Raw genomic sequence first — 27,458 nt, forward strand, 5'->3', positions numbered from 1 at the left:
ACCCTCTCTTTATCTATTCTATTCTTTTTGAATAAGACAAGACTTCCAGAGCTATATTCTAGTCATAGTTCTCATTTCACAAGTCTGAGTGATGCTTATGAAGCCAAATTTGCTTCTTTGCACTAGGATCTCTCATTCCATTTTGCTTGTGACCCATCCTTTGTTCACTTGTATATACAAAATCAAAGGCACGGGTTTGAATTCAAGTTCCTATGTTGGATCTCTGTTGGGAATTTTTGTACATCACTACTGCTATTTTCCCCCTACATTCTGGCTACCCTACATGGTATCTAACATGGTGTTTATATGTAGTTAGTATCCTCCTCTTTTTGATAAGGCTTGTAAAACTATAGCAAGATCCATTTTTCCCAACTCTTCTAAGCAGCCATTCTACTCCTGGCTATGAGTCTGTCCTTCTTACATTTTAATCTGTGGTCCAGAAATCTAAATACCATTCTCAGACACCATTTCTTAGCCATCTATTCTTTCCCTAAATGTCTTCCTGTTCTTAAGCCCTTGCCTTTGATTGTCAGCCATGACGAAAACAGCACCTATGAACCTAAGATTTTCAGTTACTTGCTCAAGTTAACAGACTCTTTAGCAATGTGTTCCATCTTCCTTCTGTCAATATCATTTATGCTCATATGAATCACCAGAAGAGGATAATGGTCATCAGATTTGACAAGTCTGTCTTGTGAAGACAGGAGACCTCACCACTGATGCTAACAGGTTTCTAGATGACTTGCCAAGTACCTCTAAGCTGAGTAATCAACCATCACTATTCTTTGCTTCTTCCCCTAACCCTTATTGGATCATGTCTTACCTGACAACAATGCAGTGGATGACCGTGGCACCTTCAATGTCTAACCAAGCTCTAAGCACTCCACAGTGCCTGGTTCAGCTGCCTTCATGGTCATTGGAATAAATTGTTCTCATTCACCTATTCCACCAGGGGAAGTCTTCACACCCCCTAACTCACCAACGGGTTTGAGATCCTTTGGTTACCCTCAACCTGGTTTAGCCTGTCTGCCAAAATGGTTTCCCAGGATGTGGCCACTGTGCATGCTATAGCTTCTTGGAGCCATAGGTGAGAGTTGGGTGGAACAGGTGGACACCAAAGGTGGAAAGCAGCCCTGAAAAGGGCTTGGCAGCCATCACAACAGAGGTACTAGTCCTACCTGAGTGCACACTACACCCCTGGTGTACTGCACTGACAGTAAATTCTTCAACTTGAAAAGGCTACAAGCCAAAACCAACGTGGAGGGAGTGTTGGTGCATGATTTTCTGTTTGTAGATGACTGTGCACTCAGTGCAGTCTCTGAAGCTGTGATGCAACAAAGTATGGATCAATTGTCTGCTGCTTGTGCTAATTTCGGCCTAACAATTAACACCAAGAAAACACAGGTGCTCCACCAGCCACCACCTCACCATCCATATGTGGAACCATTGGTTACAGCAAATGGAGACGTTTTGAATGCGTAGATAAGTTCTCTTACCCTTGGCAGTGTACTTTCCAGAGATGCATACATTGATCATTGATAATGAGGTTGACACATGCATTGCCAGAGCTAGCTCAGTGTTTGGGAAACTCCAAAGGAAAGTATGTGAGAGAAGAGGTATTAGACTGATTATCAAACTGAAGGTCTACAGAGCCATTGGGCTGACCTCATTATTGTACATCTGTGAAATCTGGATGGTCTAACAGCACCATGCCAGGAAACGGAATCACTTCCATTTGAATTGTCTTGGGAAGATTCTGAAGATCACCTGGCAGGATAAAGTATCAGACACTGAGGTCCTTACTCAAACTAAACTGCCAAGCATTCAAGCTCTGCTTCAGAGATCATAACTCTGATGGACTGGCCACATTGTTTGAATGCAAAACGTATGCTTGCCAAAAAAAACCCAAACTATTTTATGGAGAACTCACACAGGGCAAGCATTCACATGGTGCTCCGAAGTGATACAAGGATGCTCTCAAGGTCTCTCTCAAGAATTCTGGAATTCATTGTATGATATGGGAGACACTGGCATAGGACCACCCAGCATGGCATGCCCACATTAAAGCTCTATGAGCAAAACAGAATTGAAATAGCTCAAAGGAAATGCAGGATGCTCAAATTTAGAGTATCCACCCCAAATGTTCACATGGATTATTTGTGCCCAACCTGTGGTAGAGCATTCCAAGCTCATGTTGATCCGATCAGCCACAGTCAGACACTTTGAAACTTGACTCTAGTATAGTGATGTCATTTTGGTTCTCTTTGAGAATGAAGGACAACAACCAACCAACCTGACAGCAAATTTAATTCCCATGAGCACTCCTTGTAGGATAAGCCACTGTTCCTTCTCATCAGGAAAGGTTTCGTATCATTTTTCTTTGCTTCAGATATTCAGTGGCTCTTTTATTTCCCTTTCTTTGAATCACAATGGGCCTGCCAACCTTAAGATACTGGTCAAGATCCTCTTCTACCTCTTCAGATGTCTTTTCTCATTTTTATAATACGTGATTATACCCTAGAAACTGGAGATTTAAGAAATGTTCCTAAAACTCTTTACCTTCTCTTCAGGAAGAGAAAAAAGTCTTGAGAATCAATATTAGTTATTTGCTCATTCCAGAGAGACAAACACCTTATTCCATTGACAAGAATGCTCCTCCTTGTTCACCTTATTTGTTAAAAGTGTTATCTAAGCTCCCTGTCATTCTCTTTTTAAAATCATTGCTAGGCACTTCCTGAAAGAAATTTGGTGGTGAACTGTACCGTTTTCAAGAGTTTTCTCTCTTGGAACTTTGTTAGCCCCTTCTCAGTTCCTTTATACATTTTTTGTTTACATTTTGGTGACTCCTTCCAATGTCTTTTCTCTTGTCTTATTGACCTCCTACTTCGTCTTAACAACTTGGTTTACCTTCTTGAGTTCTACTCTTCCTTCTCCTCTGACCCTTCCTCTCCTCTTAGAATCCTTCTCTTTCTTCAGCTAGTCTTTCCCCATTTCCTTCTGATCTTCCTTTTCCTTTCTAATGAAGTCTCTCTTCCCCTCCTATTCAAATCATCCTTCAGCTTTCACCCTTCTCCTTCTGCCTGAGTCCTTCTCATTTTTTCTAACTTCTCATTGACTCCTCCCACAATTTCATATGAACCTTCCCATGATTCTCTAGATTCTGTTTTCAAGTATCTGAAGGAATAATGTGAGAGAGGGGGGAATCTTGTCCTTTTGGCTCCAGAGATCAGAACAAAGGGCAGTGGGCTGAGGATGAAGAGATGCAAATTTTGGCTTGCAAAAGGAAAATCTTTATAAAAAATGAGAGTGCTTCAGAAATGAAAGATAGCTGAACACTTCTCAGTATTTTGTGTTGGAGAATATTTTTTGTTGTTATAGATTAGTTTAGATGGCCACTGAAGTCCGTTCAGCTTCAGATATTTGATCCAATGATCCCATGACCCTTTCTCAATAGAGGAGCTACTTTTTTTCAGGTTTGGGTATATGATGTTTGGAGTCCTTTCTAACTTTCAGATTTTAATATTCAGCAATTCTCATCCCCTCAAATCACTCGCTAGTCTCCTTCACAATTCTACAACTCCCCACATCTTATTCTTAATTCCATATTATTAATGACTAGAGTGCTGGACTTGGAGTCAGGGAGACCTGGTTTCAATCCTGCCTCAGATACCATATAGTAGCTGTGTGATACTGGGCAAATTGCTTAATGTCTCTGAACCTCAGTTTCCTCATTTGTAAAATAAGGATCATAATACCAGCCTATCTCATTGGTTTATTGTGAGAATCAAAAGAGATTTGTTTAAAAATCTTAAAGCTCTAAATCAGCTGTTATTATCACTGTTACTATTCTCTTCCTCCCTCAGCTCAAATCCCCCCACTCCTTCTCCCACTGAAGCCCATTTTTTCCATGCTATCTTCCCGCATTTTTTCTTTGTCTCTGCTCCTTGCTATGCAAAATCTTGACATTTCTCCTCCTTTTTAAAGCATACAAACCCCAGTGAGTTATCCCTAGTAGGCCTGAGTTCTTTGTTCCCAATTAAAATGCCAAGGCCACTGGAAAGGATAACACATTCTGCCTTATTATTCATCTCCACCTCAGTGAGAATGCATTTTTCAGTCTGTAATAATCACTAAACGCTGCTTGGCATAATGGATAGTGAGCCAGACTTGGAGTTAGAGAGACCTGAGCTCAAATCTTGTCATGACACAGACTAGCTTTCTGATTACAGGCACATCAGTGAACTTGCCAGGTCCCTAGAGGGGAACACTCTAAGCCTAAAAACTGCAGTGGATTCAACAATCCTCATTAGTTCAGTTTCCACACTGAAATTTACCTAAAAGACTAAAAGCACATGTCAAAACCAATAATAATAATAACTCACATTTCAAAAGACTTTTAAGATTTGCAAAGCATTTTTCATCATGACATTTCTGCAAGGAAACCAGTATAGATATTATTGTCTCTACAGCTGAGGAAGCTGGGGCTGCAAGATGATAAAGATCTTACCCAGAGTAACATAGCTAGAAAAGACTTAAGGTAGGATTTGAACCCAAGCCTCTTGCCTTCAAGCCTTGCTCTTTCAGCTAGGGTGTGTTGCCCTTTCTGAGAACATCTTATGATCAGAGGAAAGGGAATGAAGTTACTGAGCGCTTGGAGGTTATCAGGAAAAGGAAGGTGGACAGGGATAAGGGAAAGAGGAAAGAACTTCACATATTTTAAAATGCTGTTTATTCATGGATCTCATCACATGATTAATCTCATAGAAAAGCATTCTAGTCCCAACCTGGCCATTTTGCAGATAAGGGAAACCAAAACTTGGAAATAAGAAATGGCTTGTCCAAGGTCACCCAGGAAACTTAGCATCTAAGCTATATCTGACCATAAGTTTTCTGATTCCAGATCTGGTTCTCTTCCCATTTAATGCTAAGGCTAGACACAGTACAGTACCACAAGCTGTATCTCCACTCAAAAGCAAAACAAAACAAACAAAAACCAGGGAAGCCCATTAGACACTTTTGTCACCTCATTTGTATCTTTCATCTATCCAGGATTTCACAGTTTGTGAGGATAGTTTTCCCTGGTGGATGGACCAGGAACAAGCACCAGTTCCCTATAGCTAGACACTGGTTGGGAACTTGAGAGGGAGAGAAGGGTAGTTGTAGTTCATCTCAGAACTTGGCATCAAGTTCTCATGACCTTTTCATTCATTCACCAAACAGTCATTTCTGATTTGACTGGAACATAGAGGGTTAAAGGAGAGTCATGGGCAAAGAGCCTAAAAAGAGAAGTCAGACATAGATTTGCCCTTAAATGCTGATGCCCAGGGGAAAAAGCTTGTATTGTATTCTAGGGGCAATAAAGAGTCACTGAAGCTTCTTGAGTGGGATAATATGGTCAGATCAATAGGCTTCAGTGGTTTTACGTCCACATCTGTTTAGGCAGTGGATTGGAGCAGGCAGCGACTTTTTAAGGGAGAGGGAAAAACTAGGCTGTTGAAATAGTCTAGGTGAAGTATGATGATATCTGTGAGCAGGGAGAAGAAGATTCAAGATGGATGTAAGAGACGTGGCAGTTTTCAAAAACAGCACTCTGTGAGCCTAATTGAAGATGCCTTGGTTTTCTGGCTCTGCATCCTGTGGACAGAATTGGCTGCTGGTTGTTTGGTGTTCTTAGTGTGTGGTAAAGAAAAAAAATGTGGAGATGGGGGAGGGAAGACTAAGGAATGACTGAAGGGAGATCAAAAGCATGTGAACCAGTAACACCAGACTTCTAAAAACCTAACGTGGCAGATCTATGTGGGGTATTGAGCCACCTGCTAGGATACCTCCCTGGGATTTGCATGCTTTAAGGAGGAGGAGGAGGAGGAACGCCAAGACTCTCTGCTCAGTGAGAAGCCAAGACCAAGGAAATGAGGCCGGAGAACATGGTGTGAAACAGATGCACCAGATCCACAGATGAGAGGATAAGATACACAGACAAGCATCCCGCAGATAAAGGGAATGTCAACAAGACACTTGCACAGAGAATAGGTTCCATATGGATGAAATCGAGCTGGGATGTGCTGAATGATTAATGCAGAACAGAACAGCAGGGCTTGTAACCCAGGCTGGCGTGGCAGGTGAGGGAGGGAATCAGAGTAAATACATTGGAGCTTGTCCGTAGGTATAAGAACTTAAAAAAAATTAGGCTGCAGCTAAAAGAAAGTAGGCTTTGTTATTTATTTTTATTTTTATTTTTTTAATTTGATATTTATTTGTTAAATTTTTTTAAATGTCTCTGCTACTGCATTTAGAACAATGTATTTCTTTAGGTGACAGATAAAGCCTCTCTAAGACATTAGGGTGTTTAGGGACTGCTGGGGGAAATGTAGCAGACCAGCCACAATGTGGGTGAGCCTAAGGTTATCCTTTCACCTCTTTGCAAGGCAGAGAAAAGGCTTATAGTATCTATTTAAGAGTGTGAGGATGTGATGATTGAAACAGGGAGCATAGTACACTGGGATAGGACACTTGTCTTGGAATCATTACTTACTAGTGTTATGACCCTGAGCTTAAAGTCTCTCTTAGCCTTAGATTTCCCATCTACACATTGGGTACCTTGATGCTCACATTAGCTACTTTCCAGGGTTATCATGAAGGAGATATTTTGTAAGGAAATCTTAAAGTAATTGTGTTAGCTTCATAGGAACTGTTGTTATGATGTTTGGCCTGTGACTTACTTGTTGGGTTGCCTTGGTTTCTTCTAGGAAGAATGGCAAGCCATTTTTAGTGACCATTATTTTGTTCTCCAGATGCAGCATGGCAGAGGGTCCAGACTACTGGACTTGGAGTCAGGAAGATCTGGGTTCATATCCCACATCAGATACTTAGGAAAGGCAGCACAACATAGTGGGTAGATAGATGACCACTGAGCTATGATGACTGAGGGTCAAGTCCTGCCCCTGACCCATACTGTCTGGGTGACTTCTGAGTGTTCCAGACCATTCTCTATGATAAGTTTCAGAGAAGGTGCTAACCTGCATGGGTAGAAGGAATTTCCTCACCTAGAATTTCCCTATACCAATAAAACCATAGCTTCACTCCCTAGTCCCTATCACTTTAGAGAAAACTATATAATGTTTCATGTGGTCAGCATTTCTTATAGCGAAGAGAAATTCATCTTTGACCCTCATGTGTAACCAGTTACCATATCTTGTCAGTAGTTCCCAAATCTCAAATAGTTCCCAAATCCACTTCTTTCTTTCCATTCCTATGGTACTTCAGGCCATTATCACTTCATATGTGGACCATGAGAGAAGGCTCCTAATTGGTCTTGATGAATCCAGTCACTTTCTCCTTCAGTCCACCATGGACACTATGGCCTCGCCGGTCTTTCTAAAAACAATGGTTGTATCTCATAAATACCACCATTCAAAAGTCTTCAGTGCCTTCTCCTTGCCCATAGAATATAGTTCTGATGTTTTACCCTGGCATTCAAGGCCCTTCCCAGGTTGACTTCACCTTGCGTTGGCAGCCCACTCTCCTTTTTAAAGTCTTTTTTAAAAGATTAAATATAAAATTCAGATAACAGTTTCTTTTTATCAGCAGCCTGCTCTTTTACACAAATCCTCCATGGCAGCACATTTAATTTGGTCATTATTCCTTAAACATCCCTTATTTTTTTTAATAATCTTTGTGCTAAATTAAAAAAAATTAAAAAAACTAACCCTTGTATTTTTGCTCATATTCTTCTCTCTTCCAGGGATGACACCCTCCCCACTCTTACCCCTCCACGTCCCTCTTGCCCATCCTCTTAACTGATCAACATCCTTCCTGTCTTTGAAGGCAGCTCAAATCTCACAATCCTCTTTGAATTCTTTATTGAAAATATCAAGCTCTCTCTCCCACCCTAGAACTTGCACTTATTGCCCATATCATCTGTTTGTGTCAAAAATTTGAAAAAAAAGAACTTGTCAATATTCAATGCTATTCTAAACAAGATTATAGATAGCCTCATCCAGCAGCGAGTTCCCCATCACTAAGGAGTATTAAAACATATCACATGACTCTCTCAGAGAAAGTAGAGAAAGAATTCCTGTACCAGGCAGACGTTTCAATTGAGTGACTGGTCGTGCCCCTTCCAACTCTAAAGATTTCTTTCTCATCTTATGATCTCTCCTACTGTCTGGATTTGTTATTTAATGTTGGTAATAATATGAGTGATAGCTAGCACTTACATGGTACTTTAAAGTTCACGAATTGCTTTGCATAGGCTATTTTATCTTCATAACAAGCCAGTAAGAAAGGTGTTTTTATCACCCCATTTTACCAATGAGGAAACTGTTGCCTGAGAGAGGTTATTATTTCCCTCAGCGTCACACAGCTAGTAGAAGTCTGAGATGGGATTTGAAATCAGCCCTTCCTGATATGAAGTTTCATGCTGTAGCCACTGAACCACTCAGCTGCCATCTTGTACCATTATTTAAATTGTCATATGTCTGTGTCTTATGTGCCCAGATAGATTGTGACTCCGTGAGGGTGAGATCCATGGTTTTTTCTTCCATATCTTTTTAGAGCGCCAATATGTCGTTTATAGTAGATATTGATTAGTAAGACTTGATAGCATTTGGTTTCACAGGTTGCCACTCTCATGACCTTTCTCAATGATCATTTCTTCGCGCCGCATGGTTAGAGTTTCAGAATCCAGCACATCTTGAGGAATGCAGACAAATGGTAGAAAAGAAGGATACCCCCCCAATACCTAGTATTTTAGATTTAGGATCTAAATCTAAAGGATTTAGGGTCTAAATTGAGCTAGAAGGACCTCAGAAGTTATCTAATCCAGGGACAGCTACGTGGTGCAGTGGAAAGAGCATTGGTCCTGGAGTTAGGAGAATCTGAGTTCAAATATGGCTTCAGACACTAGCTCTGTGATGCTGGGCAAGTCACTTAACCCTGATGGCCTCACCCACCCCCAAAAAAAGTTATTAATCTACCTGCCTCATTTTTCAGATGAGACCAGTTAGTCAGTCAACAAGTATTTATGAAGCAGTCCCTAAGTTCTATCTCGGTACTGTGCTAAACATTGGATATATAAAGAAAGATAAAATACACTTTCCCTGCTTTCAGGGGGCTCACATTCTAATGGGAATATTGGAAAATTGTACCTCCTATGATCTTTGAGAGACCCCAACAGACAACCCCACAAGCATGTGAATGTCAGAGAATTACTTTCCACATTATAAAGAGGAAAAAGGATTCATTTTATCAGTGAGGAACTGAGGCTGAGGTAGGAGGAATGATTTGTTCAATGTCACACAGCTAGTGAATGGTAGAGGCTGAATTTGCACCCAGAACCTCTGACTCTAGGTCCAGTACTCTTTCTCCTCACCACCCAGTGACATTTCTACCCATCAAGGAGCATTGAAGGGGAGGGATAGAAATTGCTTGGTGGCAGCACACCCCTTGCCCTCTCTATCTGTACTGAGCAGTGTTTCTGACAGCCGAGGGAAGAAGGGAATGAGAGAAGGAGAAAAAAATAAGACACTCAGCAAACAGTAGAAAATGCCAAGAAAAATATTTAATCCAAACAATGAACATTGTCATTTCCTCCCACAGTCTGCATTCTCAGTCATCTTCCACAGGCAGGCAGGAGGAGCCAAGAAATGCCGGCCGGCCGAACTGCAAGGCCTGTAGAGAGGAAAGGAGCAAAAGAGAGGCATACGTGTGTTGAAGGCTTCCATGTAACATTACTATCACCATTTCTGGCATGGCTTGTCCTCCTCTAAACTAAATCAAACCAAAAGACTTAGAAGAGGATGGAAAGAAAGGAGAGCAAAATAACTGGCCCTCCTCTTTCTTTCCTAGGCCTAATTCAGCTCAGTTCCATTCATGGAATATGAAGTATGCAGTTCCTATGTGAAGTGTTTCATCTCATCCACAGCTGTTAACAGCTGGACTGAAGGTGCCATGGCTTGGGACCACCCCTGCTTTGTCAGGCATGGGCCTCCAGTATAGTAGCCAGAAGAGAGTCAAGCAGGCTCAGCAGCTGCCTCTATGGGGCATCAGGAGTACATTGAAAGCAGCCCCAGAAAAGTTCCACCAAGCCCAAACCAACTTCCCCACTTCCTCACCACAAGTGAGGAATTTCTTTGTACCCAGAAGACTTCTCAATTAAATCCCTAGGAGAGATAATATCTAAGCCACTATCAGCTAACCTTTGGGGACAACAAGAGAGAATAAAAACAAAGGCTCATGGGATCTTAAGTTAAGAGCTGGAAGAAGCCTCTGAGGCCACCCATTCTAAGCCCCTTCACTTTAGAGACAAGGAAACTCGGTCACAGGGTGATTAAGCAACTCTCCCAGAGTCCAACAGGTAGCATATATTAGTACAGCATTTGCATACAGATCTCTCTTACTCCTGAGCAAACGATTTTTCTCCTGTACCAGGCTACTTTGCCCTCAAGGGGAGGATGCTGAAACAAATTTAGTCAACTTCACGATTTTGCCACAAGTTTCTACTTTGCCCAGGATTCTCCAATGCCAACTTCTCTTCCTCCTCCTTATCCTCCTCGTCTTCCTCCTCTTCATTCTCTTCTTTCTCTTCCCTCTCTTTCCCCTCTTCCTCTTTTTCCTCCTCCTCTTTCTCCTCCTCCTTTTCCTTCTCCTCCCCCTCCTGACCTTTATTTTCACCAAGGCCAAGCTGATTGTCCTTCACTTTTGCATCAAAGATAGACATGTTTATGTCAATAGAGCATGCTGCTTTGTAACTGGAGGACCTGGCATTGATCTGTCATAGATCATAGGATCACAGCACATTAGACTCCAGAGGTTACTGGAGGTCATCTGGTCCAACACATACCTGAACAGGAATGGCTGAACAACAAAATTTGCAAGACACTGTTCTAGGTGCTAGGGATACAAAGGTTCAGAAATGACACACAGTCTCTTTTCTGAGGGGTCTCACATTCTATTAGATTCTATTGTTCCTAATTCTGCTCTCCACCTCACACCTCTTCCAGGTGACAACTTTTCAAATTCATGCAAACATCTATCATGCCTGACCCACTTGACCCCTGGGTCTTCTCTTCTCCAGGCTTACATAGCCTCAGATCCTTCAAGTGATCTTATCCAAGGGTTGTATGGTAGCACATAGTCACTCATAGAGCTCAGTACCACAGCTATGGAAAGCAAGGGAGTTTGATTCAATTCAATGCGGATTTATTAAGTACTTATTATGTGTCAGTCACCATGCAAGGTATAGGGGATAAAAAGACAAAATAATACATTCCTTTAATAATATATTCTACAATCTCAAGGTCACTTAATTGCCTCAGCAAGTGACTTGTTAGGATAAAGGTTTCTGGGGCCATACTTTAATCCCCAAACCTGGTTCTAGTGCTCCTTCATAACTAAGTGCCTATACTTTAATATGTGTTAAGGGCTAGGTGGCACAGTGGAGAGCACTGGCCTTGGAGCCAGTTAAAATCTGGCCTCAGATACTTCCTAGCTGTGTGACCCTGGGCAAGTCACTTGACCCTGTTTGCCTCACTTTCCTCAACTGTTAAATGAGCTGGAGAAGGAAATGGCAATCCATTCCATTTTCTTTACCAAGAAAACCCTAAACAGGGTCACAAAGAGTCAGACATGACTGGAATGACTGAACAAGAACAAAGGACTTTCAATAAGGGCCTCATTGTCCTGCTGTCAAGCATCTTTTGGAACTGAGAGGGAGATCATCATTCAGGCTGTGAGATCTCAAGAGGGGCCTGAAGCAAAAGTGATATATCACCACTGTTTAGAACACACAGTTTCTTAAGGGGTGGCCAGAAATTTTTAAAAGAATGTTTTTGTAATTAACTCAAATTGGAAACTATAGATAGAGTCCTAGCTAGATTAAACTGTAAGTTGAGGATATTCACTGGGGGAAAGGGGCAGGGTAGTTCAGAGCACAGTCCAACTTAAGGGTAGGAGGGGCACATTCTGTATGGAGCACAAAGTACACACTAAGATTTGGAGCATGTAGCAGTTTGGAGAACAATCCCACCATAAGTACAGTATTGTTGAAAGGAAGTGGTCTATTTTCCGGAGAGTCACTCTGAAACACCACAAGGCAAGATGAAGGGTACAGCCTTGTGCTAATTCCAGCTCTATCTCCTACCTGTAGCACTAGATACTTGGGAGATGGAGGCTAGAGGATGGCTCTAGCTCAGGTTTGGAGTAGCAGTGTGCCATGTTGGTCAGCTGACTCCACGGAGTTTGGAATATGATGAGTCCCTAGGAATAGGGGATTCTCAAACTGCCTGAGGAGGGAAGAATGGGTCTAGATTGGAAACAAAGCCATATGCACACCAGAAGCATGCCTAGAGAATATGCAAGCCACAGTGGCTCTTATTTCCCCTGAATTGAAGACAAAGACCAATGGTAATTTCCAAATAGAATACGCTCTATGATGAGCATAGGGATATATGAGGGACAGCATGGCATAGTGAACAGAGCTTCAGGCTCAGAACCAGGCATGGCTGTTTGACCCAGCGTAAGTCACTTAACTTATTCTAAATGCCCTCAGGAAACCCACTTGTAAGGTACCAACCTACATTGGTGGAGGGTTTCCTCATTGAGAGTTCAAGTAAAAAAGAAAAAAAGTATATACATATACATATATTTATATGTATATGTATATATATTTACATGTATGTGCATATATATGTATGCACATACACATGCATATATATACATATATATGTATATAATATGCATTCTAGAAAAACTCTTCAGGCCAGATATCTCACTTGCCATCATGAAAAAAGAAAAAAAAACAACACTGGAATTAATGAGAAAAATGACATTGCCTTGAATGACACTAATGAGCTATTATCATATGTAAATTATTAACTCATGTCAGAAACAAAAGTATAATCATTGTCACATCACAGACAAAAGTGTAGCTCACAGACCACCTAAAGAGCCTTGGGGGGGGACTCCTGATGATCCCCAGACAACGTGGTGAAAACTGCTGCCATATGGCACTTTTAAGAGGATGGAGGTGCCATCATGAAATCAAACAGGAGGTTCTGATGACTCCCAAACTGTGGAGAATCACTGGCTCACAGGCCGAAAACATTTATTCAGGGATTTAAGGTTTTACAAAAGCATTTTCTTCCCAGCCATCTCTCACTTAAATCCAATTCAATTGCACGGCATGGCATCACCTCCCTGATGTCATGGTCCTCTTTGAGAATGAAGGACAAACAACAAACACACAATGAGGTAAGTAGTGTTCAGGAGTGATTATGACAGTGTCCGGTAGGGGATGAATGCCAGACTTAGAGTCAGGATGGCCTGTATTCTAATCCTGATCCATGACCCTTACACGTGGTCAAGTCATTTAACCTCTGAGACACTCAGTTTCCTCATCTGTCAAATGCAGAAAATTCCATCTCTAGCACTTACTTCACAGGGTTTTTTGGTTTTTCTTTTTGTTTTGTTTTGGTGAGGCTCAGATGGGCAGCAAGATGGTATAGTGAATAGAGAACTGGGCCTGGGACCAAGACGACTTGATTTCAAATGTGGCCACAAATGCTTACTAGCTATGTGACCATGGGAAAGTCACTTAACCACTGTTTGCCTCAGTTTCCTTATGTGCAAAATGGGGATGATACTAGCACTTGCCTTCCAGGGTTGTTGTGGGGATCAAATAGGATAATAACTGTGAATCACTTAGCATAGTGCCTAGCACACAGTAGGTGTGCTAGGCTATACACGTGACCTGTGATGATGGTGAGATTAAGAGTATACAGTGCTTTACAAACTTTAAAACTCTACGCAAATGTCACTGTCTTCCTTATTCCTACTAACCGGCTATGCCTGTACTCCCCAATTCCCTCAGTACGGATACTGTTTGAGAAGTGTCCAAGGAAGGGGAGATGGGATCTGCCTTTCTCCTAGAATGTGCCCCCCTGGTTCTGTATATGGATCTTTAGGATTTTATTTCCTTTCGGTTGTTTGGGCTTCTGGTAAGATTTTTCTCATTAGCCCCTCACAAGTTAGGAATTCGGTTTGTGAATGTCAGTGTGCCTGGGACATGTGATTTTTGTTCTCATGGGAACCCCCCATGTAGGAACTCCCTCCATCCTAGTTACAATCCATCTTTAACTTGCAGACTTAGACGGCTGCCCAAGGCTTGGGCTGGGCTGGGTGGGGCTTGCCTGTGCCTACATAGCTAGTAAATGTCAGAGTCCAGATTTGAACTCAGGTCTTCTGGAATCCAAATCCAAAGCACTTTATGTACTAAAGCTTAATGTCAGCATACAACTCTGAGATGAGAACTCAGGAATGGAGTTTGCATTTTGATATTCCAGCTGCTGCACACCTAGCCTGTATGACTAGCCCTGGTGGAGTCTTGTCAATTTTTAACGTTATCAGCAAACCCTGGGCAGCCAGAGGATAGCATGTAATTTATCTTTGTCCCTGCACAGGCTAAGATGGGTGGGCTGCTGACATTTTCCGCTTGAGTTTCTGTGCTAGGTGTTAGAGCGTCAGCTGCATAGATGTACGGATGAGTGGGAGAATCCATGGGTTGCCATGAGTCTTTATTAGGAACAAAATGAAAGGGGCTGTTGAAAGGTTATTTTTGGCTGAAACACAAGTCACAGTGAGTCTCATCTTCCTGTTTTCCTCTGCAACTGTGTTAGGGGAAGGTGTTTGTGATGTTCTGGAATTTGTCAGATGCTAAGATAACCCAAATTACTCCCACTATTTTAAGGAGAGCTCCCCCTTGCCTCCCAGTCTCATTCAAGGCACTTACTGCCCTATTTCTGGGAGGTAGCATCTTGTAGTGGAAAGCACTCAGAGAACCCAAATCTCTGCTCTCCTTACAACATGTGTTATCTAGGGGCAAGTCACTTTACCTCCATGAGCCTCAGTTTCCTCACCTGTAAAGTGATGAAGATTGGACTTTATGGTCTCTAAAGTTCCTTAGAACTCTGCATGCATGCTCTGAGGGATCCAATTCTGGCTTTTGTACACCCAGCTTTCTTAACTCCAAGACTTAATTGCTTTAAAATATTTTTTTATTTATTATCATTAATACGATGATATCATCAATATCAGCATCAATACATTTCCATATATACCACAGAGAAAATAAAGAGCATTGTACGTGAAACCATGAATATCTATTACTTATAACTTGCATTTTAAGAAGAATATATTAAACAGATTCATTTCAAAGTTGCCCTACTTATCTCCCTCCCTCTGTTCTTTTTTTACATTTTTCAAAATGTTTCATGATCTTTTAAGTCTTTTCTCCTTTCTAGGCATTGCTATTGCTAGTAACCTCTCAAACCCCCTCTCCTCCTTATTTAAAAAAAAAACAGCGAAAATAATTTGTAACAAAAAGCATAGTCAAGCAAAACGAATCAATACATTGACATCGATCATGTGTATTATACACAAACATATACATATATGATCATATGCATACATATATATGTATTTATACATACCCATATACAGAGACAGAAAGAAAGAGAGAGAGAGAGAGAGAGAGAGAGAGAGAGAGAGAGAGAGAGAGAAAGAGAGAAGAGAGAGAGAGAAGAGAGTATCTCCTATCCCATCCCATCTCTCTCTGTCAGGCATTGGTTGTCTGGAGTTGTAGCTGGATATTGCATTGATCAGAATTCTTGCGTCTTTCAAAGTTGTTTTTCTTGACAATGCTGTAGTTATCACATAAGTTGGTCTAGTTCTGCCCTTCTCACTCTTCATCAGGTCATACAACTCTTCCCAGGTTTTCCCCTCAACAATCTATTTCATTATTTCTTATGAAACGATAACATTTCTTTAAATTCATACAGCATGATTTTGTCATCAGTCAGTGAACAGGTATTTCTTAAGCACTATGATTTGACAGGCACTAGGCTAAATGTTGGGGGGTACAAAGGAAGGCAAAAGTAATCCTTGCCCTCAAGAAGCTCACTTTCTAATGGGGGGGGACAACATGGACACAACTAGGTATAGATTGGATAAATTGGAGATGATCTCAGAGGGAAGGCACTCAAAATGTGGGGAAGGGGGCAGAGAGATAAAGAGCTCCTGTAGAAGGTGAGCTTTAAGCTAAGTCTTGAGAAGCCAGAGAAGCCAGGAAACCAAGGTGAGGAGGGAGAACATTCCAAGCATGGGGGACAGCCAGTGAAAATGTAGGAAATGAATGTCATGTGTGAGGAACAGCAAGTCAGTCAATATGGCTACATCTTGGAGTGTGTAAGAAGGATATAAAATGTGAGAAGATTGGAAATGTAGGAAGGGGTCGTGTTGTTAAAGGCTTTAAGTGCAAAACTGAGGGTTTTGTATGTATTTATTCCTGGAGGTAATAGGGAATCACTGGAGTATATGTAGTAGATAAGTGACACAGTCAGACCAATGCTTTAGATGAATGTCTTCATCAGCTTAGTGAAAGATGGATTGGAGTGGGAAGAGACTTGAGGTAGGCCGAATAATGAGAAGACTATTGCAGTAATCCAAATGTGAGGTGATCAAGGCCTGAACCAGGTGGTAACTATGTGAGTGGAGATAGGGGAACCTACGTGAAATATGTGAAGGTTTGAAACAACAGACTGGATATGTGGGGTGACTTTGAGTAAAGAATTGAGGATGATACCTAGTTTGTGAATCTCAGTGCCTTCAACAGCAATAGAAAAGTTGGGGAAAGGAGAGGGTTTGAGAGAAAAGATGGCTTGTGTTTTGAGGATGTTGAGTTTGAGATGCCAGTGCAGCATTCTATTTGAGATGTGCAAAAATGTAGTTCATGATGAGAGCCTAGAATTCACTAAAGAGATGGATATATAGATTAGGGAACCATCTGCAAAGGACAAACTAGGATAGAAAGGGTAGTAAGTAAAGGATAGTAAACTAGTTTTTAACTTTTATTTTGTTTCATGGAGTCTTTGGTAGTTGAGAAACCTATGAATCCCTTTCTAAAATAATTTTTAATGCATGAAATAAAATAGATAAGATTGCAAAGGAAACCAATTCTATTGAAAAAGTCATCTATATATCCATATCTACATATTGATTGAGATGTATGGGCATCTCAAATTCAACATCCTCAAAACAGAACTTAAGTTTCCTCTCAAACCCCCTCCTTTTTTCAATAGGTGAGTACATGTAGAGTGAACTGACTATAATGTGTGACGAAAGACCCAGCCAGGAAAATGCAGGGTTATACTGGGAAAAGACAGGCTCCATTTGCCTTACTGTTTAAAATATCTTCTCCCTGCCACCATCCATTTGTGCTCCTGTTTTTACAGTGTTTAAAAGTCCATGCCTTGATAGTGAATCACACTTTGGGCTTTTGAAACTTAAACAAATCATTTACCTTGGGTAGGAAAGGACTTTGGTCATTTTCACTTTGTGACCATTCTGAATTATAAGAAGGCTGGGATAATAGAAGAAACTGCATCTCTTCTCCTCCTCCATCTATTATACTCCTTCCTAGATAAACTGAAGTATCCTTGACAGGAAGCAAGAGAAAGCATTATATGTTTCCAGTATAAAAAGACTCAAGTGGCCTGCGACAGTCTTGGGTGGCCTCAATGTTGTTGAGTTCCAATGTTATAGAATTTATTGTTCCCCAAGCTTTTTTTTCTCTTCTCATCAGAAGACCTGTATTTAAATTCCACTTCTGAGGTGTATTATCTATGTGACCTTGAGCAAAAGCTTCCTGGGTCTCAGATTCCTCATCTGCAAAATGAGGGGATTGGACAAGATGGCTCCTCAGGTATCTAGGAACCCCTCGTTCTCTAGAGGGTGGCATTGGAGATGGAAGCAGCTTTCACATTCTGAAGGTCTAGTCAGGGCTGCCTCCTGATATTATCAGTGCCTTCTGGCCTTCACTGGACCAATGAGCTCTTCCAAGAGGACAGTTTAGCTCTTGGAGATAAGAGGGGAGATCTAGGATTTGGTTTAAGATGGGAAGAGTAGTTCCTCAATATATCTGGATCAGCAGGCATCATCATGTAGTACCTGGCAATACTAGTTGTGGAGCGGGCAGGGAAGAAGAGGCGCTAAGAGCTAGTAGGAATGCTCTGCCTGTCTCTTTTACCATTTCCTCCCCCTCCAATCTCATGCCACTGCCACCTTCCCTGTCTATACCACTCTCCTCCCATCTTAACAGATGTCCTATTCTTGGATTTAATTTCTTGATGTGTCTTCTAAATAGTTTGTTGGCCTTGTGGGCTCAATATTGGATGTACTACTGATGGAATTAGCAGCTTCTTCATGCCTTTTCATTATTCTTCCTTGTAGTTTTTATTCATTGTGCTAAACATCTTCCTCTAGTTCTTTTAATACCTTAGAGATACTACTGTAGTGCTCAAACTCTCTGTCCTGGACCCACTTCCCTTTCATAACATCTGAGATCAAAGGATCATCAATTTAAAGCTGCAAATTATTTTAGAAGCCATCTAGTCTATCCCTAATTTTACAGAGGAGGCAGCTAGGTGGCCCTAGTATAATATTGTATGGTGTTGACCTTGGAGTCAAGGGGACTTGAGATTGAATCTCATACATTTATTAGCCTACATTTCTCCCTCAAGGTTATAGGTTGTACCCTGAAGGGAGAAGATGATTGTTCTATAATCCCATAAGCGATTTTATCTATCTCAGACTCAGCTTACTCCTCTGTAAAGTAGAGATAGGAACAGCGCTGCAGTAATATTCATAAAGTGATTTGCAAACCAAAAGTGCTACATAAATGCTAGATACCATTATTATGTTGATAGAGGTTAAGTAACTTGTCAAATGTCATATACTTAGAAACTTGCAGAGTTGGGATTCAAATCCAGGTCTTCTGATTTTAAATCCTTCTTTCTTTCTATATGCCTCACTTTTATTCCCAGTCTCACTTCAAGCATGGTCCAAATTCATATGTGTAGGTCATCACTAGTAATACAGAAATTCAGTCTACCTCCCCTCCCCACCCTCCAAATAGGAAAGTTTTTCATCATCCATTAGATTGCTAGTAATTTTGGTTCCTCCAATGTTGGGGTGCTTTGTTGACAGCCACTTCAGGTTACCAGGATAATATTAGCATCAAGGAGGTAGACCTTTGAGTCTGGGAGTGATTTGGGACTGTTGAAAGACCTGATCATAACATCTAATTTTTACATTTCATCTTCGGACACCACATACATTTCTAGCCAGTAGTGGAGCTCTGAAGGACAGGACCTGGATTTAAGTCTTGTAGAAATGCCTTGACTAAAGCAGAAAATACTCAGAGCACCAAATCTGCTCTTGAACGATGATGTAGCCAATGCATTAGCAGAAGCTCAATACATGCCTTTTATTAACATTGAGTGGCGGGTTATGGTTAAAGAGAGTTTCAGAGGCATGAAGACTGTAACTTTCCCACTCTCATAGCGGAACATCTAAGCTCCTACCTCCAGCTTTTCAGGGGCCGTCCCTTAACCACTGGTAGTGGAAGTGCCCGGTTCAACAAAGAATATGTGTGGTCACTTAAACTCATACCATCTCTAGGAGTATGTTCCCCAAACCCACAATACCTCATGTGGAGAAGCCAACTAAGTCAGGGCAGGCTATCCCCATGTATACACATTCCTCTGAGCTCCAGGGTCCAGGCATGGAGGAACAGGCTGATTCTCTTTCTCCTTTTTTCTCTGATGATGGAAATGAGATACAGAACCAACTCAGCCACCTGGCTTCAGGCTCCCTCTGCCTAAAAACAGCTGTTCTCTTCTTTCAGACACGCACAGCTGTGGCTAGGGCCTCAATGCCCCAGCTCCAAGTTCTGCATGCTTAAACCTCAGGGCAATCAAGGGGTCAAACTAAATGCTAAATCCTTTGACCTTCCGTGGCTTTTTCACATTAGGTCTTTAGTCAATTTCTGAGGCATTAGAAAAAAAAGCCCGAGGAAGGGGATGACTTTGTACCCCTTTACATTTCACTTTTGCTCATTCTTTGTTATTTGATTGTTTTCAGTATTCCAGCACTAAGAGCTGAAACCTTCCTCGAATGCATGCCTGAGGAATGTGCATTCTCTCATCCAAATGAAGTGTGGTAGTTGAGTCACTAGATAGCACTAGTGTATTTTGGAGTACAAGGGGATAGATCAGGAATTGAAAGACCTGGGTTCCATTACCACCTCTGCTATGGTGAATCTGACCAAGTTCACTTCATCTTTGTGGGACTCAGTTTCCTTATCTGTAAATGAGGGGGGTGGACCGATCTCTAAACTCCCTCTCTAATAATTTCATGATAACATGAAAGGAAGCAAGGACTCAGTCACCAAGAAATGAAGGATGACTAACTGGAGAGATTGGACTGGATAACCCCTAAATTTCCTTTCCAGTTTACATTCTATAATCTTAAGAGTCTGGAATTTGCATTCCAAAGAAGGTCACAAGAGGGCTCAAACAGGCTGAATGATAAAAGCTTGTGAACTCTTCCAACACATGAGGTTAGGAAAATAATAAGTAGGTCAAAGATCATTGATCGGGGAAAATGAACGTTGAGCAGCATACATAGACACACATATGAACAATCATACTTGTGGTCATATATATTATATATTATATATATATTATATATATAATATATATTATATATATATGTATGTATTTACATTTTTACACACTTATTCCAGCTTCTACAAAAACTTCATTGGGTGCCTGCACTACAGCTTCCTTGGAAAAAAAAGCTTCTATTTGGCCAGACAGATGCAGCCTAAACAATACAAAGAAACAGATGTGACTGTGATTAGTCATCCAAAGGACTGATTGACTGTGAGGTTTTGTTGGGAGGTGACTTAGGGAAGGCAGAAGCAAACAGTAATCAGGCATTGGTCATAAATCAACTTTTTGATTAGATTAGCACCTTCTCCAGGCTTCCAATACTTTATAACAAGAGAAACAGAGTCTTATCATGTGCCTTACCTTTAGAGAATTAGTCATCTTGGTAATAGACGTTCCCTACTATGCATTTATGACTACCCCCATGAAACGTAAGAGAGGAAGACACAAGAAAGGGGAAAAAATGAGCGTATGTTGCAGGGGGAGGGGAAGAAGGGACACATCCACACTTACACAGTGAAATCTCCAGGAATTTTCAGTTCAGGTTTGGTGTGTTCTCTCTCTCTCTCTCTCTCTCTCTCTCTCTCTCTCTCTCTCTCTCCATCTTTTTCTGTCTCTATCTGTATCTATGTCTCTGTCTCTGTCTGTCTCTCTCTCTGTCTGTCTGTCTCTGCCTGCCTGTCTGTCTCTCTCTGTCCCTCTCTCTCTCCGCGTCTCTCTCTGTCTCTCTCTCTCTCTGTCTCTCTCTCTCTCTCCCCTTCTGCTTCAACTTTACCTTTCTTGGCCAAAAAAAAAATCATGGCACTCATATGCTTTGTTCCTTAACTTAGGAGGAAATCTGTTTGAAGTTGATAAGAAATGGGGCATTTTTAATAATCCATTTATTCAACCAATCATCATATTTTTAGTCTCCATGGAGGACTTTATTTTATGATAGGCCAGACCACAGCTACTCATTTCTATGTCCATAGTAAAATTATTGTCCACTCTCTTTATGAACCTAGAGAAAGTGTCTGGACCTCTCCTTTCCTTCAGATACATGATTTCTACCACTGGAAGCTCTCTTCTCTGGAGTGCTGTGGAGAGTATTAAGAGTAGAGATGGTAGGGGGCCCAGGGCTGCCTCACAAATAAGCCCAGTGTCCAGGCACATTAATACCTTGTTTGACATGTTTTCAGCATATCTCCTTCAAAAGGTACTTTTGTCATGGGACCATATACACACATATGCTGCCCCTGGATACCAGGAACATAGGCCAATGTTATGCTAGGTTCTATTCCATTATGCTTTGTACCTGTATGCCTAACACAAGAATCACCCACTTATCAGGAGGTCACTTATTCAGCAACCTTAATTGTCAGGAGCACAGCTCAGAAGCAGAAGGTCAAGGAGAGGGGGAGAAAAACAGTCCTTTGAGCAGCCAAAAGAGACGTCATACACTATGGCTCGTGTACTTTCCTCATAGGAGAGCTCCTCCCAGGTCCTCACTATGGCCTCTATCTACTCCTTTTTTAGACATGTTTCTGAGAAATGCTTTTATCTCATTTCCCACCCACAGCCTAATAGAAGCAATAAATTGGAAGGGTGGGGATGCTGCTACACACAGTCATACTGACAGCAGCAAAAAGTCATAGCTGAAAGCCTGTTAGTGAGAGAAGAAACAAAACACAATTATAAAGAAAAAGAAAACACAGGGATTGTAAAGGCAAAAAAAGAAGTTTGGGGCCATTTAGCGTAGGGGCAAAAAGCAAATCCTGAAGGCTTCGTTATGGTCATGAGGTTCTGACCTTAGATCCCCCCACAAAAACAGTGCACACAGGTTTACAGAGTTAGATTGACTATATCTCCCCTTCAGGTTTATAGGGATACAGTATAAAGAGGTGAGATGATTCTTCTCTAATGTCATTACCTGAAGCCCCCATTCCACCATGTTCCTCTCCCCTACTGTTAACCACCAGTCATTGGTGTCTTTACTTTTAACCAATTAACCTCAATTAGATTTTGCTGTGAAGATATGGCAAGAACAGAAACATAAACATTTTCCCAAACACCTAAGGAAATGGTCTCCCTCTAAATTGCCTCGGTCCCTGGGGATAATGGGCTCAAATTTCAAGCAGTTTTTAAAAAAAAAAAAGTTGTCCCACTAAGTGTACTTCCAAATATGGCATAGCTGCTGGATAAATCCCATCTCAACCACCCCCTGGCTGGGTCAAGCAGTTCAGGGGCTACTTAACTCCTCGCCAACTGGCTCCAGGCAAATGCCATCATGCACTTTGGATCCCAGGCTTCTGATGGCTTGCCAAGCTAACCCTCTGAGGCTCACAAGGCAGCCTTCACTACTTGTGAAGCGATACTCATTCACTTAAAAACAAGGAAAAATATTTAGAAACAGATACAACAATGACACAAGGGAACAGCAGACCACGTGCTCTCAGATTCATGCCAGCCCTTACCTGGACTCCCATAGCATCTTGTCCTCCTTATTCAGTGCCAGCCTATCAGCAAAGAGCCTAACTAAGAAATCCACTTTGGCTTTTGAATATGCTCCAGCCTCAGATCTATACCTATTTGAACGGATTCCTCTTCACTACATGGGTAGCGGACCAGAAGCGCGTAGAGAAAAGGTGTATTCCAAAGTCCAATTTGATGTATTGCAACAGCCAACTCTGCTGCACGTGCTCATCAGTACTAGGCTCATTGGCCAGGCTCTGCCCGCCCCACCCCATCCTGTTTTAAGACCATAGAATCACAGATTTAGAGCTAGACGGGACAGTAGAAGTCCAAATTCTTCATTTTACAGTGAAAGACCCAGAGAAATCAAAGGATTTGTTAGAGTAACTGCAGAAGTAGTAAGTAGGTGCCAGAATTAGGATTTAAGTTTTGGTGTTCTTCATTATGTTTTTCCTGTCTCTCCATAGCACTGTGTTAACATCGATGCTCTCAGTTACGATTCTGGATCATTTAAAAAGTTAAACTATGCTTCCTATATTCTAATTTAGATCATAAGAAAGTATATAATCTATTTTTTAAAGAAAGATATCCACCAAAATGGTTAAAAGGAAAGTTTTAGCCCTTGAAGAAGCAAGCTTCAGTTATCCAGATGGTGAATTTTCTGATGATGCCAGATAAATGAGGTGTTACTCTAGATGTAAAAGACTAGATGGTGAAATGAATATATGTGTTTATGATGTAAGGGGAAAGAAAACCTCCCTTGGAAGATCTGGGAAAGCTCCCTTCTGGAGGAAGAATGCCTAAATTCATTTGGGCAATTTCAACAAACTTTATATCCCATATCCCAAGCGTGACACCTTTCAGTTGTTGAGACAAAAGCCCCTACACTACTTCCAGGCTTCAGAGGCTTTCAAAATTTTGGATCAATTAGTCATTTTCCCCCTTCTATTTTTTTCCATTGTAACTTTGGATACAAGCAGTCAAGTTTTCCTAGCACATGTTGCCATAGGCAACTCTGTTTGTTTAGGGTGGAGTGGTTGGTTTTGGCAGGTTGGGGGAGGAGCAATTAATTCTAATAGGTATAGGGTAAGATTAAATCCTGGTCTTGCCACTGATTTCCCCATTTCTCTCTCCTATTCCCTTCTTTTCCCTTCCTAGAAGACCTCACAGAGGCACAAAAGCAGTCTGTAAATCATTTTAGTCCTATAGGATTATGGAGCTGGAAAGGACGCAGGAGGTCACCTAGCCACGCTTCTTCCTTCCAGGCGAACTATGCTTAATGATTCCCAGATGAGAATCCATCCTCCTGAGACGTAGATTCCACAGCTTCCCTTGGTTACCCATTGTAATATTTATCAGTCCTTGCTGTCAAGTTACTTTTTACAGATGTAAGAAAACCTAAAATGCTCACATCAGAGACAATATACATATATGGAGGGAAAGTGGGTTAGTACTGTTGTATTCTTTAAATAGACATTCACATGGAAAAGAAATCAGGGATGTATTTAGCTTTTCAATGAGTCAGGTGGAGTTGGGAAAGAAATAACAAGATACAATATCGAAAGAGGAAAGCCTACCTCCCAACCTTTCTCTCTTTTAGCAACTTGTTGGCCTCCTGTCTTTTGCCAGGTGTTTCCCTAGGCATCTTAAATTGCCTCATTTCTAATAAATCCTTATTTGTGTGAATGTAAAATAGAAATCCTGATTTTGCCATCATTCTAGGTGCTAGAGAGATGCAAGGGAAAGCTCCACGTACCCAAAAACACACACATTCTGGGCTATTTATGTTATTCTCTGATTCACCCTTGGGATGAAAAGAAGACTTGATCTTGCTTCCATTTTTCAGTTGACATTGCTCAATGACTACTAAATGAATGTCATATTTCACCCCAGAGTTAGCAGCAGCATGCCATTGGCCAGCACACTGGTGTGCAGCCAGCATAGGGTGTCGGCTACTTGGGGACCCATTAGCATGTGACTTGTTTAGATAATGATGATTAGAATTGTAATTCCCTAAAGCTACCAAACTGCATTAGTAGAGGGAGCTTTATCACCAGGAGTTCCCTTGGGTGGTGTCAAATTCAAATAGAAATGGAGTTTCTGAATAAATACATGCTTCCATAATATAATAAATGTATAATATAAATTGCTCAATTAAGTTAATATATTTGATAGGTTATCGTTTACTGGCAGTTATCATAAGGCCTTGAAATGGGTGATGTTATCCCAGTTGGGCATGAAGAAACTGAGGGATAAATTAAGGGAGGGGAAGTGATTTGCCCATGAAAACTCAGAATTAGAGTCATAACTTGAGAGGCACCAGTGTGTTATATAGCCGTAAACATGAATTCTTAACCTTATTTTCATGAATTTATTCTTAAAAATGTTTATTCTTAAAAATATTTTATAACCATATTTCAATAGATTTAATTTAATTTCTATCTTTTGTATTCTATGTATTTTATTTTACACATTTAAAAACTACTTCTTGAAGAGATCTGTAGGCTTCACCAGACTGCCAAAGGGGTCAAAGACCCAAAAATGGTTAAGGATCCCTGCCCTAAGCAATTAACTTGAGAGGTTTTTAGAGGCTTTGCAGTAATACATCAGTTCAGGATGGAGGGGAGCCAATGTTATTGAGTAGGTGGGCTGGCTGGTAAGGCCTCCAAGATGCTGTGGGACTGCATTTCCTGCCAGGGCCTTTCCTCTTGTGATACATGGCATTGGGCCACTGAGTTATTGTTTAACCACTTGTTGCTGTTCTTATCATATGTTCCCTTTTGGGGTGAAACACTCCATTAACTCTGGTTTGGCCTGGGCCAGATTCCCATTTTGGTTCCTGCTAACTTGCAGCAGTAACAGGAGCAAATGGAAACTGTTTGGCTTGCTCCCCTGTTACCCTGTGGTTTCACCACTGTGTGCACAGGACTACTGCACATGTGTGAAAGTTTCTGCCCCAGGACTGGGGTCACCAAATGCAATGACAAGCTGCTCTGGGAAAGTCATCCTCTTGTATTTACGTAGCATCTCTGGAATCTCTTAATCTCTAAGTACTAGTCTTCGTCCAACCCAGGGGAAGTGATGGATGCCATCATCCTTGCTGGACTGGAAGCAAAAGAAATGACAAATGATCCACTCTCTAAGCCTGACTGGCAGCAAGCCAGTCAGTGGTAGGAGTGGCAGACAGAGCCCAGAGCTTTAGTATAGTCCCTATAGGTTCCTTCTGGCCTCCCGATGAGCTGAGCCATTCTTGGCATGAGACTTTGCTATTATTTGGGAAAATTAGGTGAAAATTCATATCCACCTCTATGCCATTTTAAGGACCCTGTGGACACACCAGTCTATAGCTACTTACAAAAATATATAGACAAGGACTAGGAGAAACAGGCCCCTTCAGGAGATTAAAAAGACTGGGCTGCTACCTGTGACACTGAGCATCCCTAAGATGTCATTGGTCTTGGTGCAGTGGTCCTGGGGTCATTAAAATAGTTCATCACCATTATCAGATACAAACACCTCACTTTCATATAAGGTTTGGTCAGTATTCTCTCCTGCCCCTGTTGTTGTTGTTGGTACTTTGTTTTCAGAGAGTACCAGTGACATGAGGAGGTGATGTCTTGACTTGTGCGTAAATTGGATTTAGGTGAGACAGAGTTACACAAAGTTGTCAGCCTCACTCTCTCTAGGCATTCTCTGTTTTTCTCTGTATAGTATTAAACTTGACTTTAGGGGAATAAAATAAGAGCACTGAGGCTGACTTGTCACTTTTCCCACCAGCCTTTTCAAGCCGATGGGTGGTGTGATACAATCAACAACCGAGCCTACTGTCAATACGATGGTGGAGACTGCTGTTCTTCAACCCTTTCTTCCAAGAAGGTAGGTGAATGGAGTTTGTGCAGGGGGGCCCCAGGGGATAACAGCAGATCTTGCTAAAAGCATTGAGTTACTCTTGCACTGGTCCATCAGCCAAACCAATCTGAGTTTTTGGCAGGACCTGATTTCCAGAAACAGCCTACTTATTTTCCTCAAATATCCCTCCTTGGTAGTGTACACACACACACACACACACACACACTCACGCCTAATATAATCTTGTATTAAGAGGAGCATAGATTCCAGAACTAGAGAAGTGATGTTTCTACTGCATTCTGCTCTGGTCAGACTACATCTAGATTATTGTGTTCTATTTTGGGTCTTACACTTTAGAGAGGGAACTGATAATCTATGAAGTGTTCCCACGAGAACAATCATAGTGTAGGTTTCCCTTAACCATACTATATAAAGATCATATAGGAACTAGGGATGCTCAGTTTGGAGAAGACTTGGAGAGTAGGGGAAAAGACCAGGATAGCTATCTTTAAGTATGTAAAGGATTGCCATAGAGATGAGGCATTAAGCCTTGTTTTCCTGGACTTCGGAGAGCAGAAATAGGATCACTAAATG

At 41.4% G+C, this 27,458-nt stretch overlaps 1 protein-coding gene across 1 annotated transcript in view; it reads left to right on the plus strand.

Annotated features, from left to right (window-relative positions):
* Positions 1-27,458, plus strand: part of PAPPA2 (pappalysin 2) — a 393,032-nt gene that overhangs the window by 361,909 nt on the left and 3,665 nt on the right. The window contains exon 21 of the mRNA XM_036756565.1: positions 26,793-26,891. Coding sequence (XP_036612460.1) covers positions 26,793-26,891 — 99 coding nt within the window. The remainder of the gene's footprint in view (positions 1-26,792; positions 26,892-27,458) is intronic.

Source organism: Trichosurus vulpecula, chromosome 4 (genome assembly GCF_011100635.1).
Source record: "Trichosurus vulpecula isolate mTriVul1 chromosome 4, mTriVul1.pri, whole genome shotgun sequence".
In the NCBI taxonomy this organism is placed as follows: domain Eukaryota; kingdom Metazoa; phylum Chordata; class Mammalia; order Diprotodontia; family Phalangeridae; genus Trichosurus; species Trichosurus vulpecula.